The sequence below is a fragment of the Chiloscyllium plagiosum genome, chromosome 2 (assembly GCF_004010195.1).
Source record: "Chiloscyllium plagiosum isolate BGI_BamShark_2017 chromosome 2, ASM401019v2, whole genome shotgun sequence".
In the NCBI taxonomy this organism is placed as follows: domain Eukaryota; kingdom Metazoa; phylum Chordata; class Chondrichthyes; order Orectolobiformes; family Hemiscylliidae; genus Chiloscyllium; species Chiloscyllium plagiosum.
Genome location: NC_057711.1, coordinates 35879941 through 35900560, shown reverse-complemented (window position 1 = coordinate 35900560; position 20620 = coordinate 35879941). Strand labels below are relative to the sequence as shown.

General features: G+C 40.4%; 1 protein-coding gene across 1 annotated transcript in view; it reads left to right on the top strand.

Moving 5' to 3' along the window:
• Window positions 1-20620, top strand: part of arhgef28a (Rho guanine nucleotide exchange factor (GEF) 28a) — a 479393-nt gene that overhangs the window by 358955 nt on the left and 99818 nt on the right. Inside the window, exons 32-34 of the mRNA XM_043707577.1 lie at window positions 5160-5342; window positions 5496-5636; window positions 10106-10257. Coding sequence (XP_043563512.1) covers window positions 5160-5342; window positions 5496-5636; window positions 10106-10257 — 476 coding nt within the window. The remainder of the gene's footprint in view (window positions 1-5159; window positions 5343-5495; window positions 5637-10105; window positions 10258-20620) is intronic.

Sequence of the window (20620 nt, the reverse complement as noted above, 5' to 3'; positions counted from 1 at the left end):
CCCATTATCTTAAATAAGCACGTTAAGTGCTGTTGCAGGAAAACACTTTGCAATTTTCCAAAACAGGAAGCAATTTCTATAGAAGTACACACAAAAAAAACAGGTTTATCTGATCCAGAGTAGATGAATTTTGCCAAAAAGATGTCAAACACTGAAATTAAACTTACTGCCACATAAAGAGAAAATTTCATTTTAAGTCAACAACACAATATCTTAATTAATTCAAATAGTAGGTTTTTTTTTCCTGTTGCTTCATTGATTGGGAGTTTAGCAAAAAATAAAGACTTGACTTTACCATCTTGGCTCATTTTGTATCATGTGACTTTAGACCAAATCTCAATTTACATAGCTGATTGGCTTTACTTGAAACTTTTGCAATGTCGGAGGACTGGGTGGCGGCATTGGTATTGTGTTGTGCTCATTGTCCTGCATTGCAGAAGCATAGGCAGTAATAAGTGACTACTTATTGAAGAACCAGATGTCAATTCTTGATCCCCACAGGAACTGAATCAAACTTCTGCACCAGTTCAGATCCAATAGGAAAGTCCACTCCTGCCTGTTGATGCTGGCCCTACTTAATCTTAAAGAACGTGTGGCCAGCATCAAGGTCCTCAAGCTGAGTCCCCTCAACAGATCAGTGGTTATGTCAATGGTTTACATGCCCAGCATTCTGGATATGAAGACTGTTCTGTGCTCTGGTCTTAGAATATTATCTAGAATTATTCTGACATTTCATGAACCACGCTTCATGTGATCACTATTAATCTTGTTCTTTACATTTGGACTGCAGTAAATAGATCAGAGTCAAAGAGTGTGGTGCTGGAAAAGTACAGCCTGTGTGGCAGCATCTGAGGAGCAGGAGAATTGACGTTTTGAACATAAGCTATTCATCAGGAATGAGCTCATGCTCAAAATACCGATTCTCCTATGCTCCTCGGATGCTGCCTGACCAGCTGTGCTTTTCCAGCACCACACTCTTCGACTCTGATCTCCAGCATCTACAGTCCTCACTTTCTCCCTGCATTAAATAGATGACTGGCCTAGAGCGGTAACCTGGTAGAGGTAGAGATAGCAAGCTGTGTTTAGGACTCCGTTTTTTTTCCCCATTCCTAAATTGGGAAGAGCAGTGCTTTACCTTCAAATGTCTGCTGTGCTTCCTTAGGAGGATACAAACTGCACATCTATCCCAAACTGCGGACAGTGAGCATCATCCTTAGATCTCAAGTTTCATGGTTGTCTAATATCCTGTTCCTTTTGCCATCATTCCAGGGTTCAGTGATTTGATGACTCGCGAAACAACCTGTATGTTGTGGATATTTAAGTGAATAGCGTTTGTGCCCAGCTTCTTTCACTCCCTCATCCAGACAACTATGGTGCAATGTGCATGCCACAAACATAGCAGCTGAAGGATGCTTATTTGATTTGCAGTTGTTCACACCAAATTGCTGCTGTCTTCCAACACCACAACTAACTTCTGCTTAAAATGACAAATTTCTTGCTTGGGTTGTGAATGCTCACACAGAATTTATAGTGATCATAGTAAAATTAAAGGTATTAGTACCTTTCTAAATCTTCCACACACCCAAGTTACGATCTGACTTGATCATGACACGTGCAGCAGTTGGTATGTGAGATAATCCCTTTGAAATTGAAACAATTGGTCCTATTTTATATTATGGAATGTATATCACTCTGCTTTATAATTTAGGTGAAGTGAGTGTGATAGAATGTATCCTAACATTAAGTGACAAGGCTACCTAGATCAAAAACTAACTTAAATGATATGCAGAACATTTTTTTGTTTAAAATAACTTATCTAAAAATTTGAGGGTACACGAGAGACTGCAATTAACTGTAAGATATCTGATGGATCCAACAAACAGACTAATAGAAAAGATTGAGTTCAAACAAAAATGGGATTATCTGAAAAAGGGCACAGGGAACATGGTTATTGGGTTTGTGATTAATTTAAATGTCTACAATCTAAGGCCAAGACTGCAGCAATCATTATAAACACATGGAATTATATTTAACATGTAAGTTCATTTATAAAACTATAGGAAATAGGGACAGGAGTAAGCCATTCAGCCCCTCTTGCATACTCCACCATTCATTGGGATCATTCGACAATCCTCATTACTTTCTTGTCCAATCCCCATAAGCCATGATTTCTCGACCGATCAATCTATCACCTCAGCCTTAAATATACACAAGGACTCTGCCTCCCTCAGCTCTCTGTGGTAAAACGTTCCAAAGATTCTCAACCCTCTAAAAGAACAAATTCCTCCTCATCTCAGTCTTAGATTGGTATTCTTTTATTTTGAGACTACGCCCTCTGGTTCTAGATTCCATGAAGGGAAACTCCTCCCATCATTTACCCTATCAACTCCCTTAAGAATCCAATATGTTTCAATGAGATTCATCTCTCATTCTTATAAATTCCAGTGACTAGAACTGCAACCTATTAAACCTTTACTCATAATAGAATCCCTCCATACCAGGAATCATCCTCGTGAATGTTCTCTGAACTGCCTTCAATGAACTGGTATTTTTCCTTAAAACAAAGGGTACGAAACTACTTTCAGTACTCCAGATGTAATCTCAACAATGCCTTGTGTAGTTGCAGTAAGACTTCCCTGCTCTTATACTCTAACCCCTTTGAAATAAGGGCCAACATTCCATTAGCCTTCCTGATTACCTGCTGCATCTGTGTGCTAGCTTGCTGCGTTTCATATACAAGTATCCCCTAGTCCCTTTGTGTTACATCTTTTTGCAGTTTCTCTCCATTTAAATAATATTCTTTTGTTCTCCCTTCTAAAATGAGCAACTATTCATTTTCTCATCTTATACTCTATTGGTCAACATTTTACCCACCGACTTAACGTAACAATCTCTGTCTGTAAACTGTTTGTATTCCTTTCACAGCCTGTCTTTCCACCTATTTTAGTGTTGTCTGCAAACTTGGTTATAGTGCATTCACTTCCTTCTTCTGAGCCATATTTGTAATCAGCTGTAGTCCCAGCACTGCTCCCTGTAGATCCCCACTAGTCTCCGATCGCTAACCTGGAAAAGAAACTCTTATCCTCCATTTTCTGTTTCCTGCCCATGAGCCAATTCTCTATCCATGCCAATGTACTACTTCAACACAGTGGGTTCTTATCTTATGACTTAACCTTTGTGAGGTACCATATTGAACATCTATTGGAAGTCAAAATACAACACATCTGCATATACCCCCTGTCTAGTTGAGACTTCCTTGAAAAATTCTAATAATTAATCAGACACATTTTCCTTTCATGAAGCCATGCTGACTCTGCTTGATTAGATAATGATTTTCTAAATGTTCTGCTATTACTTCCTGAATAATTGATTCCATTACTTTCGAACAATTGATGTTCGGCTAATTGGCCTATAGTTACCCTTTTTTTTTTCTTTCTCCCTTTTTGAATAGGGATGTCACATTTGTATTTTCCCAATCCTCTGGTACTTCTCCAGAATCCAAAGAGTTTTGGAAAATTACAACAATGCATCCACTATCTCCACAGCTACCTGTTTTCAGATCCTAGGATGCAAGCCATCAGGGCACTGACCTGCCTTTTGCCCCATTAGTTTGTCTGATACTATTTCTTTAGTGATGGCAATGAAACTTAATTCCTCTCCTGTATTCTGTAGTATTAATGAAATATTTAAAGTATTGTCCACCATAAAGATTGATGCAAACTGTCTGTTTAACTCTTCTGGCATTTCCTTTTTCCCCAAAATCATCACCTCAGATTCATTTTCTAATAGGACTTTGTCCACTTTGACCTCTCTCTTCCTTACTATATCTGTAAAGAAGCTCTTATTGTCAGTTTTTATAGTCCTCGCTAATTTGCCTTTGTAGTTTATTTCCTCTGTCTTTATTATCTTTTTAGTCCTCCTTTCTAGATTCTGAATTTATCTCAATCTTCATGGCTATCACTGATTTTTGTCTACTCTCCTTAGCTTTTTTGGTTAGCCATGGTTGATTTATCCCTCTCTTAGACTCGTTCATCCTTAATGGGATGTATATTTGCTGAGAGTCACAAATTACCTCATTATTGTCATTCCTGCTAGCCTAGTCATCCAGTTCCCTTTAGCTAACTCTATCTCTCATTTCTTGGTAACTCCCTTTATTAAAGTTAAACATAGTTGTTTCCGTCCCAAGTTTCCCACTCTCAAACTGAATATTGAATTCTACCATGTTATAATCACTACTTCCTAAGGGACCTTTTACTCAGAGGTCATTTATTAAACCTGCTTCATTATCCATTACCAGATCTAGGATAGCCTAAGTCCCTCATTGCTCCATGGCATATTGGTCGAAGAAACTATTCCTAATGCACTCTATGAATTCCTTATTATATGAATAATTTGATTATCTCAGTCAACATGAAGATTAAAGTCACCCACAATTATTGCTCCATTCTTTTTATGTGCTGCTATTATTTGTTGAGTTATTGTCTTTCCTTTGGAATGGCTATAGTTTGGGCATATGTACACTACTCCTACTAATGTATTCTTTCCCTTGCTGTTTCTCACCTCCAACCAATTGGACTCTACATCATCCAAGCCTAGATCATCTCTCACAACCAATCTCATTTAATTTCTTATTAACATGCTATCCCATGATCTTTTAGAAGCTTCATGTTGTACAGAAAGGCTAAATATCCCTGAATGTTGTGTTCCAAATACATGTGATATTTAGATGTGAAATCAATAGAAAAATGCTGAAATATCTCACAGTCTAACATAAATATTAGTAATATATCACCATTCTTGGTCCAGTGGTTTAAATTTTGTGAATAATTGTAAAATCAGTTTCAAATCATAGAAAAATAGGATTTCAGGAAAATCCTAGTAAGAGTATTTATCAGACTTTTGTAACTCCATACAATATTCCCTTAGATAAATGGATTTGATCTTCTATTTGACCTATTCATAATGGCCATCATTTCACAGGAGTATTCTGCATAGTATTCAATTTTTTTTGTGTTTTTATATACAGAGTTGATCAGAATTTTTTGTATTGTTTTTCGAAGGAGTATTAAATAATTATTTTTCTCTGCATTGTGGTGAAACATATCTTTACGTGTTGAACTGTAGAAAATTGCAAAGTGATTGTTGACCTTTCTGTACAGAGCGACTGAGATTCCAGGATCAGCTAGTTTGCAGCAGTTTGGAGGAGAAGCTCCAAATCTATGCAGAGATGGCTGAAAGAAATGGCTATGAAGAAGCAGGTCAGGAAACGCAGCTTTTGATCAAACCAGATACCATTGAATTTCCACAAGCTGGATTTTTATTGACTGCTGCAGTCAGGGAGGGTAGGAATATATTCCTCTTCCAAAATGTGTTTATTTATCATCTAATATTAGACTTCATAAAAATTCCAATTATGAAATAACAAATTTGATGAATTAACTGAAATCCTGTTTAATTCTTATTGCAATTTGTTTCATTTTCTCCTCGTTCTACAGCTGAAGGTCTGCTTAGCCTACTGACCTCTCAACCATGCAACTTTACTCAACAGTCACAGGAAAGTTTGGAAGAGTCAGTGATGCCACACAGACTGGAGTTGCTTGGGAACTTTAGTTTGGAAGCTTCACCACCATCTATGTGTAAGTAGAAGCTAAGGTATTTATAAGGAGTAATGCATTAGATGTATAGTTATAGAAGTGTTAGACTATTTAAAAAGAAACTCCATCTATATTATTGTACAGAAAATTGGAGGAGTTTTTAAGAAAGCTGTTATTTTCAGTACATGTATTTCGCCATATTTTGTTGACTTATCAACTATCAACTTCAAGAATTAGGAAAATTAAGATGTATTAATAATTAAAATAAACATTACAAAGATAATGTAATCTTACAAAAGAATTAAATTAAAAATATCTTTTAAATGGCACTATAAAATAATGTAGCCATTAGTAATATATTGTTCATTTTCGGACTATCTTTCAGTATTTGCAGTGGGCTATTAGTGCCATTTAGTAATGATTAGTATTGATTCCTATCTCAATATGCAGATTATATGCTTTATAGATCATGTGCCAAGCTGAGTAATTAGGATACAGGATTTTTCACAAATGTTGCAAAATACCATTACTTCTCCTGGCACTCATTAAGTACTAGATATCTACCACTACTTGTTCAATCTTGCAGGTCATCTTATGACGTATTCTCAAATTGTAAAATACATATTGTTCTCTCAGACCTGTACAATTTGATACCTAAAACATCAGTAGATTTTCAAAATTATTTGAATATTATTTCTTTAATTGCTTAGTTATAGCTGATGCTTTAAAATAGAAAATTCTCCACAGGATGTTTTTTGGTAGTAACTTCACTATCTTGAGATTTTACTACCTGTCAACCTTTTTCCACTGATACATTTCTTTAGATCTAGACTGGGAAGATAGTGACAGAATCAGACAGAGTCAGTGTAGATTTACAAAGGGGAAGTCATGCTTGACAAATTTGCTGAAATGTTTTGAGGATGTCATTAGTTGAAAGGATAAGGGGGAGCTAGTGGCTATGGTTTCTTGGATTTTCAGAAGGCTTTTGAAAAGGTCCCATATAAGAGATTAGCATGCAAAATTAAATGATCAGCAAGCAAAATTAAAAACATCAGCATGCAAATTAAAGCACGTGGATTTGGAGTACTGAAATGGATTGAAACTGGTTGTCAGGAGAAACCAAGGGTCCTTTTCTGAGTGGCAGGCAGTGACTAGTGGGGTACCATGGGGATTAGTGCTTGGACTCCAGCTACTTACAATCTATATTAATGATTTAGATGAGGAAACTATGTATCGTACCTCCAAGCTTTCAGGTGACACAAAACTGTGTGGAGACAGCAGAGAAATTTCTGCGTGATTTGGACAAGTAAAATAAGTGGGCGGGTACTTGAAGATGCAGTATAATGTGGATAAATGTGGTACCAAAAACAGAAAGGTAGATTGTTACCTGAATGGGGATGGATTGATTAGATTAATCCTCATCTAATCAATGGAAACAGGCCTTCCGGCCCAACAAGTCCACACTGACCATCCGAAGAGTAACCCCACCCCCCTCTGACTAATGCACCTAACAACTATGGACAACTTAGCATGGCCACTTCACCTGACTTGCACATCTTTGGAATGTGGGGGGAAACCAGAGTACCCAGAGGAAACCCACGCAGACACGGGGAGAATGTGCAAACTCCACACAGACAGTTGCCCAAGGCTGGAATCGAACCTGGGACCCTGGCACTGTGAGGCAGGATTGGGAAAGGGGAAAGTGCAACAAGACTTGGGTGTCCTTGTGCACCAGTCACTGCAAGTAAACATACCAGTGCAGCAGATGTGGTATGTTGGCCTTCATAGTTAGAGATTTAGAATAGCATCCCTGGAAGCATACTTTCAGTTAATAGAATCTTTCCGCAACCTTAAGACTGGTGGCACCAATGGTTATGTCTGGTGTTGTAGAACCTATGGCTGAAGGTGTTCCAGCTGTAATTACATTTGGCAGTTTTAAGTGAACTATCTACATTAATATGTTAACATAGAAATAGCAAAAGAGATGTAAAAATAAGTGTACAATTTATGAAAATTGTCTATGAATCACATCTGCTTGCTCTGGTCCAGTTATCTTTTAGTCTTTAATCCTGCTTTTGTACAATGTGAAAAACCCACATTAGTACTGCATAGTTCTTGATGTATGGGATGCATAGCCAGCACCAACTTGAAAATAAACCTGGTCAATTTATTCATTCTGGTTAAAGACTTTCTTCATGCTGTGGTGACTTTTGAACTGCAGTGAGAAACCAGTGGTGGTACAGAGGCACACTATACATTGATGAATGAGCCGCCAGTGGAAGTGGTGGAGGGTGTTAAAATTACAACACTTAAACGGCATTTGGATGGGTATTTGGATAGGAAGGATTTAGAGGCATGTGGACCAAACACTAAACAAATGGGTCTAGATTAATTTAGGATATCTGGTCGGCATGGATGAGTTGGACGGAAGGGTCTACTTTTGTGCTGTACACCTCTATGACTGGCCATGTGTAAGAAATAGCCAACTGACTACCACTATAAATATACTGCACCACTTATTAAATAGTTAATTGCCACACTTACAGATGATAGTTTCAACAGCATCAGTACTTTTGATTTTTTTTATTAAATAAAGGAGGTTTTTAAAATTAGAGCATAAAACAATACCCGAAATGTTAGTGTGTCAGAATGTTTCAATGCACATGTTAATAGCCAATACACCTGGCTGCTTTAGTAAAGCAATCTATTAAATCTCAACATTTCCTGACTCTACTTTCTTGAGCCACCTTTCCATCCAGTCAGCCAGAAATATGATGTATTGTGACAAGTATGTTATTTTCTTTTGAGAATTATTTTCTTTGCCTCACTCACTCTTTTGTTTCAACCTGATTGTAACAAGAGTATCTATTTATCCCAAACTTGCTGGCAAACCTGTGGTTTCTGTGCATGTTTATACAGATAAACTTATTGAAAGGAAGTGCAACTTTTTGGTTGGCTTGTTAAATGCTAAAACTTAAAAAGATATGTCATAACTGGTAGTTTTAGAAAGGACATAGATCATAAGTTCATATGATTTAGAAGCAGAATTAGGCTACTTGGTCCATTGAGTCAGCTCCACCATTGAATCATGGTTGCTATGTTTCTCAATGCCATTCTCCTGCCTTCTCCCCATAACTCTTGATCTTCTTACTAACCAAGACGTGTCTACCTCTGTCTTAAATACACTCAATGACTTGGCCTTCACAGCCTTCTGTGACAATGAGTTTCACCCATCCTCTGGCTGAAGAAATTCCTCTTCATCTCAGTTCTAAAGAGTAATTATTTCACTCTGTTGCAGTGCCTTTGGGTCCTAGTGTCTCCTACTAGTGGAAACATCTTCACCAAGTCCACTCTATCCAGGCCTCTCAGTAAGTTTCAATCAGGATTCCCTCTCATCATTCTAAACTCCAGAGTAGAGACCCAAAGTCCTCAACTGCTCCTCAAATGACAATTCCTTTAACCCCTGGATCATTCTTGTAAACCTCCTTTAGAACCTCTCCAGTGCCAGCACATCCCTCCTTAGCTACAGGGTCCAAACTGCTCACAATGTTGCAAACGTGGTCTGACCAGCGCCTTATGCAACCTCAGCAATACATCTCTGCTCTTGTATCCTGGCCCTCTTGAAATGCTAAATGCTAACATTGCATTCGCATTCCGAACTCGAATTGAACCTGCATGTTAACCTTAACAGAATTCTGAACTAGGACTCCTAAGTCCCTTTGTGCTTCAGAATTCTGAAGCCTTTCCCTAAATATAAAGTAGTCTATGCTTGCATTCCTCCTACCAAAATATATAGCCTCACACATTGTATTCCATCTGCTGCTACTTTACACACTATCCTATCCTGTCCAAGTCCTTCTACAGCCTGCTCATCTCCTTAGCACTACACATCTCTCCAACTATCTTTGTGTCAACTGCAAAGTTAGCAACAATGCCTTCAGTTCCTTCAACCAGATTGTTAATGTGCAACATGAATAGTTGTGATCGCAAGACTGACCCCTGTGGAACTCCTTTAGTCTCTGGCTGCCTTCCTGAAAAATATCCCATTATCCTCACTCTCTGCCTTCAGCCAGTCAGCCAATCCTCTATCAGTGTCTTTACAAAACTCACAAAGCAATCCAGACTGCGTTAATTGGGATCTACACTGTAACCATGGTTGTCATATTCATGCTGCCCTGTCTGCCTATGTATTAAAGTATTGGTCAAAGTGCAACAACAACTTCCAAACAAGTTTGTTTTGTTTTGTGTAGTTGCTGTTATATGCTGCAAAGCTGTGTCACCACCATTGGCTCCTGATTGCTGCTCAGATGTTAGTGAAATAGTTTTAACTGGGTGAACAATTTGAACAGTTTTGTTTTCAGGTTACTACTGACTGCATTACGCATTCAGGATGAACCATGCAATATTAAAATTGATTTTTCACATTGTACAAAAGCAGCTTTCGATAGTCGGCATGTATAAGTGTGTTAACATAAGCATTAAAATTTCACTTTTCTTGTACCTCCTTACAGATACACCTGATACTAGGATCCCAAGTCCTCAGTTATCAGTTGCAGATCCATTGATGAAACAGACAGAAAGTGTATGGTATGGCTTTGACACTCCATTTTTGCAGACAGATGGTGAACTCTACAGACCTAAATCACATGACACTATACGACAGGTAAATAGCCACAGAAGATTGTGGATCAATCCTGATTTAAGAAAGATTACATTCTGATTCTCAGTGAATGACTGAACAGTTTGCGAGTTTGAACAGTGACCCCACTATACTCACCTCCATCTGTCCTCACCTTCTTTCCCACCTTGGGAGTATTTACAGACAAATTATTTAATAATCAATTTGGACCTAAGGTGAAAGGTGAAATTTCAAAATTCCCTTGAAATTATACTTTTCTTCAAAATCCCTGTGCAGTAGGCTGACCAGAAACATTAAGTCTTTGGATTCATTTCACCAAATTTTATGATCCACAACATGAAATCCCAAGAAAAACTGAATTCTCGTACTTAGCTGCTAATGATTTACTAGACATGGCAAACATTCAAAAACAGCGCCAGAGACCCAGGTTCAATTCCTGTCTCAGGCGACTGACTGTGTGGAGGTTGCACATTCTCCCCATGTCTGCGTGGGTTCCTCCGGGTACTCCGGTTTCCTCCCACAGTCCAAACATGTGCAGGTTAGGTGAATTGGCCATGCTAAATTGCCCATAGTGTTAGGTGAAGGGGTAAATGTAGGGGAATGGGTCTGGATGGGTTGCTCTTGAGAGGGTCCGTGTGGACTTGTTGGGCCGAAGGGCCTGTTTCCACAGTGTAAGTAATCTAGTCTAATCTAATCTAATTAATTTGTTTAGAATCTGGTCTTGACTAGATTATCTGTTGGTACACTTTTTTCTCCACAACCTTTACATTGCTATTCATACTGTTGCACAAATGAATTTATTTAGAATTATGTTTTATCAAAAAAATTCTGTCATCAAAGGATTGATATTAAAAAAAGTCTTAAATGATAAATGAAAGTTCCTGAGACTTGCCACAAATGGACAACATCTGCTAAATTCATAAACGGATTCCAGCTTGCTGTAATTATTTTCCAACTAGTTCTGTTTTCACTTCTTTCATCTCCTGAGTACAATTCAGAATAATTTGTCAGCCTGTTTTTGAATGGTTGCCATGTCTAGTAAATCATTAGCAGCTCAGTACGAGAATTCAGTTTTTCTTGGGATTTCATGTTGTGGATCATAAAATTTGGTGAAATGAATCCAAAGATTTAATCCCATAGGCTAACACACAAGGCTCTGTAGAAGTATTGCCAGGGAATACCAATAGATTACACATGCCGACATTTCCAAGCTTTTTGTATTTGATAGCCACTTAGGTGTGCACTGTGAAGCAAGAGCAAGTCGAAATGAATATTTCCATTCCTTTGCACATACTGCAAGCTATGGTTACTAAGCAAACTTTTATCTCTAAATAAGATTTTTATCTACCAGTAGTAATAATGCTGCAAACCACTGGCCTCGTAAAATTCAAACAGGAAAAACCAGTCAATAGATAGTTCTTTCAAAGAGAGACAATAGACCAAATGGCCTCACTCTATTCTGTATGATTCAGTGGTTCAGTAAAGTAGCAAAATCAGTACAAAAAAAACATAAGCAACTTTGGCTTTAGAAAACTGATTGCCAGCTCTCATAAATTTCCTGGTTTACAGGCCATTGTTTAAACACCTTGGTACTGATTTTGAATTGTGCATTTTAAACATCCACACCACTGAATGCCAATCTCAGCTCTGTCACTGCGGGAGAACACTGCAGTAGTGATCATACCTTGCCTACAGGGGACAGAAAAGTCATTCAGTCTATTAAAGGCAAGGTGAGCTTTTAAGTTTATAATAAATTTCATCTGGGTATTTGTCGCTTGTGAGAAAATATCTCAAACAAAAAATAATCATGAGATACATATTGTATTATATTAACAGACAGATTTATACCATAAAAACATGCCATTTTGCTGAACAGGTCTACACTAGCACTTACGCTTCCCAAAGCCTCTTACTGCTTCCTTAACTTGACCTATCAACATGTCTCTCCATTCATTGCTCCCTCATATGCTTCTCCAGCTTACCCTTAAATGCATCTGTATTATTTTCCTCAAATACTCAAAGTGGTAGAACACTAACAACTTTGAGCATATGAATGATCACAAATTGCTTCTTGATTATCTTTTCTTTATGGCTTTGAATTTTGCACTTTCCACTTACCAGTAGTCATAACTTCTCCATGTTTGCAATATTAAATTGCTGCATAAATTTCAGGTCAGCTCTCAATCTTCCCTTTCCTACAGGAAATAAAATATCACAACTATAACTTGGCACATACTTAGACAGAGGACCTGCCTTTGTGTCTGGACTTAGTATTCAAAGTGACTACTTGGTGTGTTCGGTTTACCAGTTTCTGGCTATTTCACCAGTTCCTGGCTATGCCACTAGGTGGAGGGCCTTGTGATTTGAGTTACTATATCAAACAAACTGCACTATTTACAGCTACTGGCTCATAACATGTACGTTTCTGGAACTAGGAGAAGCCAAGATAAATTTACTGGATTCTCAAATTTATATTGAATCTTCTCGGCACCGGCTTTAGTGAATCAAACATTCTGCTGTTTTCTTGGCTGAGGAAGGCCCTTGAAGCAGATTTTTGCTACTGAAGTGAATACTTGTTTAAGAAAATCTTATGAATCACTGGACCTGCCATTGTAAAATGTTCCCTGCTTTGTGGGATTTTCACTCAAGGGTTTCCTGCCTACCTTGGAAACTGATTGTAACTGGCCATATGGGCAGGCAAGGCAAACTGGTTAGAAAGCCTACCTTAGTATTGAGATTTAATTCTAGCTGTTTTAGAACTTTGAAGTAACTCCACGAAGGCCGGTATCTCATCACCAATCACCTTTTATTTTGCCCCTGCACATTACATGGACTCTGACCAGCTGGCTTAGAGCCAGTGCCTAGACTGTGAAAAATCCCTAATAATTCTGTTATATCTGTCAGCCAGGACTCCCTGATTGGCCTAAGGTTAACAGCCCTAACCAGGAAACTCATACCTGGCCAACCTCAAGCCGTCAACTTCTCCCACCCCTCACACATGCACAAACTCATCCCCACACCAATTTATGCATTGTACCCACCCCCATGATCCCCATAATTCTCATGCCAGCAATGGTTGCTTCCCACCACCATGTCCTCACGCAGTCCTGTGCCACCTGCACAGCCATTCACCCAGTTACCACCATAAACACACCTCAAGAACCACATGGAGTTGATACAAATATATCTTTAACAATCTGATAAATGTCTCAATCATGTACAGCAGAGAGTGAAAACTTCATCATAAAATCTCTAAAGCTTTCAAATCTCCTGAAGTGACTAATGTCTTATAAATAAAACAAACTCCAATGCAGCCTGTAAATTAAATATATCTATTCCCATAATAACTTCCATAAACTGTCAATCAAAACCATGAATTTCAAACTTCCTGTTGACAGTTGTCACTATTCAAATTTGACCGAGCATCCTTAATGTCATAATAGTAGCTATTGGGGAAATATCAACAAAGCACTCTATTGAAACTGCATGATCAGACGTTAATTTTTTTTATAGCCTAAATCAGATAGCCTATCAATCAAAGTCATCCGGCCCAGAGTATTTTCAATTCTCACTGACTCATTCAGTCTTCTTTGATGTTAAAGAGTGGTGCTTTAAAAAAAACTAAAGATCTGTGCTGTCTTTGAAAATATAGGGGGTGATGGATTCTCAGGGGAATGTAGCATGATCAGCCAAGTTTCTGGTATTGAGTCTGGCTCTAATGCAACGACGGGTACATCGGGTTCCAAGAGATCAATTGTGTTAGGGGTTTCTCTAGTCCGACAAGAAACCACCACCATGTCCTGAAGCTTATGCCCGAAACGTCGATTCTCCTGTTCCTTTGATGCTGCCTGACCTGCTGCACTTTTCCAGCAACACATTTTTAAGCTCTGATCTCCAGCATCTGCAGTCCTCACTTTCTCCCAGGTGACTGAGCTGTCAGTGGGGAAGCACTTTGGGGCCAGCGACCATAATTCTATTAGATTTAAAATAGTGATGGAAAAGGATAGACCAGACGTAAAAGTTGAAGTTCTAAATCGGAGGAAGGCTAATTTTGACGGTATGAGGCAAGAGTTTTCAAAAGCTGATTGGGAGCAGATGTTCGCAGATAAAGGTACAGCTGGAAAATGGGAAGCCTTCAGAAATGAGATAACAAGAATCCAGAGAAAGTATATTCCTGTCAGGGTGAAAGGGAAAGCTGGTAGGCATAAGGGATGCTGGATGACCAAAGAAATTGATGGTTTGGTTAAGAGAAAGAAGGAAGCATATGTCAGGATATATTGAGTGAATCCTTAGAAGAGTATAAAGACAGTAGGAGTATACTCAAGAGAGAAATCACGATGGCAAAAAGGGGAAATGAGATTTCTTCAGCAAATAGAATTAAGGAGAATCCAAAGGGTTTTTACAAATACATTAAGGATAAAAGGGTAACTAGAGAAAGAATAGGGCCCTCAAAGATCAGCATGGCGGCCTTCATGTAGAGCCGCAGGAAATGAGGGATATACAAAACAAGTATCTTGCATCAGTGTTTACTGTGGAAAAGGACATGGAAGATATAGAATGTAGGGAAATAGATGGTGACACATTGAAAAATGTCAATACTAAAGAGGAGGAAGTGCTGGATGTCTTGAAACATATAAAGGTGGATAAATCCCCAGGACTTGATCAGGTGTACCCTACAACTCTGTGGAAAGCTGGAGAGTCATTGCTGGGCCTCTTGCTGAGATATTTGTATCATTCATAGTCACAGGTGAGGTGCCAGAAGACTGGAGGTTGGCAAACGTGGTGCCACTGTTTAAGAAGACTGGTAAGGACAAGTCAGGGAACTCCAGACTGGTGAGCCTGATGTTGGTGGTGGGCAAGTTGTTGGAGAGAATCCTGAGGTACAGGATGTACATGTATTTGGAAAGGCAAAGACTGGTTAGGGATAGTCAACATGGCTTTGTGCATGGAAAATCATGTCTCACAAACTTGTTTGAGTTTTTTGAAGAAGTAACAAAGAAGATTGATGAGGCCAGAGTGGTAGATGTGATATATATGGACTTCAGTAAGCCGTTCGACAAGGTTCCCCATGGGAGACTGGTTAGTGAGGTTAGATCTCACGGAATACAAGGAGAACTAGCCATTTGGAAACCGAACTGGCTCAAAGGTAGAATACAGAGGTGGTGAAGGGTTGTTTTTCAGTGGAGTGCCACAAGGATCGGTGTTGGGTCCTCTACTTTTTGTCATTTATATAAATGATTTGGATGTGAGCATAAGAGGTACAGTTAGTAAGTTTGCAGATGACACCAAAATTGGAGGTGCAGTGGACAGCAAAGAGGGTTACCTAAGATTACAACAGGATCTTGACCAGATGGGCCAATGGGCTGAGAAGTGGCAGATGGAGTTTAATTGCGATAAATGCCAGGTACTGCATTTTGGGAAAGCAAATCTTAGCAGGACTTATACACTTAATGGTAAGGTCCTAGAGAGTGTTGCTGAACAAAGAGACCTTGGAGTGCAGGTTCATAGCTCCTTGAAAGTTGAGTCGCAGGTAGATAGGATAGTGAAGAAGACATTTGGTATGCTTTCCTTTATTGATCAGTGTATTGAGTACAGGAGTTGGGAGGTCATGTTGCGGCTATACAGGACATTGGTTAGGCCACTGTTGGAATATTGTGTGCAATTCTGGTCTCCTTCCTATCGGAAAGATGTTGTGAAACTTGAAAGGGTTCAGAAAACCTTCACAAGGATGTTGCAAGGATTGGAGGATTTGAGCTATAGGGAGAGGCTGAACAGGCTGGGGCTGTTTTCCCTGGAGCGTCGGAGGTTAAGTGGTGACCTTTTCGAGGTTTACAAAATCATGAGGGGCATGGATAGGATAAATAGACAAAGTCTTTTCCCTGGGGTCGGGGAGTCCAGAACTAGAGGGCATAGGATAAGGGTGAGAGGGGAAAGATATAAAAGAGACCTAAGGGGCAAGCTTTTCACAGAGGGACGTACGTGTATGGAATGAGCTGACAGAGGGAGTGGTGGAGGCTCGTGCAATTGCAACTTTTAAAAGGCAATTGAATGGGTATATGAATAGGAAGGGTGGAGGGATATGGGCCGGGTGCTGGCAGGTGGGACTAAATTTGGTTGGGATATCTGGTCGGCATGGACAGGTTGGACCGAAGAGTCTGTTTCCATTCTGTACATCTCTATGACTCTATGACTCATGATTCTTAAATGCTGTTGCAAGATGGGTAAGGCCATGAACTCCATCAATATTTGAGCCACAAACACCCAGGGTAAGGTTTTTGCAACATCCAAAATGGGGGTCGTTCAAACTCAACATTAAATTAAAATGGTTCTTCTGAGTTTGGGATTCCCTCCAGTATGAATTATGCTCCACTTGCTTTCCCTGTTTGCTGTTTTGAAGGTCACACAGTCATCTTCACAACTCTGCAGAGTATGCATTGGGGCCAGAGATTTTAACATAGTTGTACTGCAATATGAAAAACATCATTAGTTTTTACATCAGTGACTGTCCTGCATTTCTCTTGACATGAAACAGATTTACAGCAGAAGAGTTCAAAAGCTTCGATTTACCATCATACAAACTTGAAAAATTGCAATTGAGAATTTAAAAGGCTGTAAAAACCAAAAATCTGCATACATGAAATAAAAATTAATGTCACATTTTTAAAATATTATGAATCCCATAGAGATTGATAACATTTAAAAACAGATTTGAATTCCCTGACACCAATTTAAAGGAATTAGATACCATTATCTAAAGTTTGATGATGTTTATTCAACAACTTAAAACTAATATTGACTGAATATCATTTAGAGTATTGGTTTCCTATTAAGTAATTGAAGAAGAGTATTATTGAGCTTGAAACATTGACAATGAGAGGGCTCTGGTAAAAAATGACTGAACAGGATTCTGGCAGAAGTTGGCACAGGGACCACGACTTAGAAAAGGATCTCAGAGGACCCTGTGCTCACTAGGAAGAGGAGCTTGTAAGTGAGGACCTGGTGAGAAATGACTGAGGAGTTTTCTGGAAGAAAGTCGCACAGGGACCACAAATGAGATTGTGGATCTCAGAGGACCCGGTGCTGAACAGAAGGAACAACATCCAATAGAGGGTGCTGGTGAGCAGTGATCAAGGAGGATTCTATGAGAAGTTGGTGCGGTCACTACTACTGCTAGTTTCAAGGAGCAGCCTCATCTTGATCCATTACACAGGAAGTATCATGGGAACTGCACTTCGTGACATCACAAGTTCAAAAGTGACATTTCAGACAGAAAGGCTCCTGATTGGTAAGTAGTGGTCAGATGATTCTTTTCTCTTACCTTCAATTTCCACGAACCTTTATATACCTGTAAGATTTTAGAGTAATGAAGACATTAGGACAGTACTGGGATTTAGAGTAATACCTAGACTATTGTTTACAGAATAATCTATGGTATATTTTAGTGAGAATCTAACACTAGAGACCATCCAGTTAGCAGTAAATTAATCTAATATAAATTTTGATGAATTACCCTGTTTTGCTATATGGTAAAACGTCTGTTGGCAGGATAGTATGCTTCTCCTGTGGAAAGTGGGAAATTGGAGACAGTTATGTCCCCAACAAGTCCATTTGCAGGAAGTGTGTCCAATTGCAGCTCTTAACAGACCACACAGATTGATTGCATCGACCATTGGACACACTGAGGAGCAGGTAGGAGGGGGAAAGTGTCATATGTAGGAGTTTTAGAGATGTGGGCATACCCAAGGTTCAAGCAGATTGATAGGTGTCCACTGGGAGGGGCCAGCAGACAGTGTAGGAGTCCCCCTGTGGCTATCCCCCTCTCTAACAAGTATACAGTAACAAGTATAACAAGATACTGTTTGGAGGAATTACCCATCAGGGGATGGTGACAGCAGCATCCAGAGCAGTGGCACCACAGTTGGCTCTATCTCCAGCAGGGAGAGCCAAAAGTGCAGGAGGGTAGTAGTAATAGAGGACTGTAGGCATTTCTGTGTTGTAAGATGGTCTCCAAATTTGTGTGTTGCCTCCCCCTTGTGCCAGAGTCAAGAATGTCTCTGAGCGGTTTGGGATAATCTCAAAAGAGAGGATGAGCAACCAGGGGTTGTGGTATACATCAAGGCAATGGCCTAATGGTTATTATCGCTGAACTGTTAATCCAGAGACCAAGGTAATATTCAAGGGACCCAGGTTCAAATCCTGCTACAGCAGATTATTAAATTTGAATTCAGTATAAAAAATATGGAATTAAGAATCTAATGATGAGCATGAATCCATTGTCGGAAAAGTTCATCTGATTTCCTTCAGAGAAGGAAACTACCATCCTCACCTGGTCTAGCCTGCATGTGACTCCAGGACCACAGCAATGTGTTTGAGTCGTAGCTCAATTAGGGGTGGGGAACAAATGCTGGCCTAGCTGGTGATGCCTTCAGCTCGTGAATGAATAAAAAAAGTTATTCTAAAGACATAAACAGGAAGAGTGATGAGTTCAGGGAGTTAGATAGTAAATTGAAAAGCAGGATTTATAGGGTTATAATCCCAGGATTAATCCCTGTGCCACATGCCAGTGAAACTAGCAATACGAAGATAGTATAGTTAAATATGTTGGTAAAGAGCTGGTGTAGGAAGAAGGGCTTTCAAGGCAGTTGGGACCTATGTAAGAAGGATGAGTTTCACCTAGCTTAGAGGGGCACCAATATCCTGGCAGGGTAGTTTACTGCTCCTCGGATGCTGCCTGAACTGCTGTGCTCTTCCAGCACCACAAATCCAGAATCTGGTTTCCAGCATCTGCAGTCTTTGTTTTTACCTCGTTGATTTTAACCCTACTGTGAATCCTCTTGCAAGGATGCCTGCCTTGAAGAAGTTTTCCTCCTCTCTCTATAAGAATCTCAGGGAGTTCCTCTCCCACTGCAACTCCCAGGTCATTTCCTCTGCCCTGAAGCTCTTCAATCATGTCCTGAAACAAACTCACTACCACAGCCACATTTGCTTCCTCAGTGCCTGCCTCTGTAACCAACTCATCCCACACCGACTCCGGACCACCCTTAAACCAGCAGAGTTCGGACCCGAACAGGACAAACAGTACAGACTACAGATTCAAAAACACCAGCAACAGTTCTCCTTTAAGATCCTCCGTTCCACGCTTGCAGCAATGCGCCGGCAACTAACCTTTCTACAGTCAGCCCGGCCTCAGCTGAGGGCCACACTCTCTCAGAATTGCAAAGGACCCACTCTGTACTATATCCTCAGGAGAATCCATACTCTCAACAAACAGTATTTCAACTCCATCTCAAACATCAAAAACTGTAAGTACAACAAACGTTTATCTACCCACCTCCATAACCAGCGCTCCTCAAACATGCCAGAAGATTCCCCCGGCCTCTGGAACTGCTTGGACGCCATTAGCCATGCGGCTGGTGCAGCTGCCACCTCCACGCTGATTGATGATGTCACTTCCACCCCCATTATGGCCACTCACACAACCACTTCCACCCCTCACAATTCCTCATGCATCACACGTGACATCACTTCTGCCTCTCACATCATCGCTGATGTCACAAGCTCAGTGACTTCCGCCACCCCTACCACCGTGTCTGCCACCACTTCCGCCCCCACCAACGCCACTCACCTGCATTCTGCCCCAAACAGATCCCACTGTCACCATTCCCAGCCCCCAGAACCCTGAGGGGAACACTACCCCATTCCCCCCACCATCACACCCACTCCAGTTACTGGCTCCGCCCCCACTCCCAGCTCCATACCCACACCAGATCTGGGCCCTGCCGAGTTTTCACCATCCCTCCAGACCTTCCCCTCACTGAGAACGAACGATCATTCCTCAGCAAAAGGCTCATCTTCATCCCCCTCCATCCACGCATCAATGAATTGTGACGTTGAACACTTCTTCCGCTGGCTCCGCCTCCGAGCTTACTTTCACAATCAGGACTCCCGCCCACCTTCCGAGGACCCCTTCGCCCACCTCCAACACACTGCATCCACCTGGACACCCCGCGCTGGCCTATTACCTGCCCGCGACCTCTTTATTTCCAACTGCTGCAGGTACATTAACCGCCTTAACCTGTGTACCCCCCTCCCCCACTCCAACCTCTCACCCTCACAACGCGCAGCCCTCCAATCCCTCTGCTCCAATCCCAACCTCACCATCAAGCCAGCGGAAAAAGGGGGCTTGATGGTGAGGTCAGGAGGTCATTGGCGCACTGACCTCTACATCGCTGAAGCCAAACGCCAACTCGAGGACACCTCTTCCTACCGCCCCCTTGACCATGACCCCACCCCCCATCACCAAACCATCATCTCCCAGACCATACAGAACCCCATCACCTCAGGAGATCTCCCACCCACAGCTTCCAACCTCATAGTCCAGGAACCC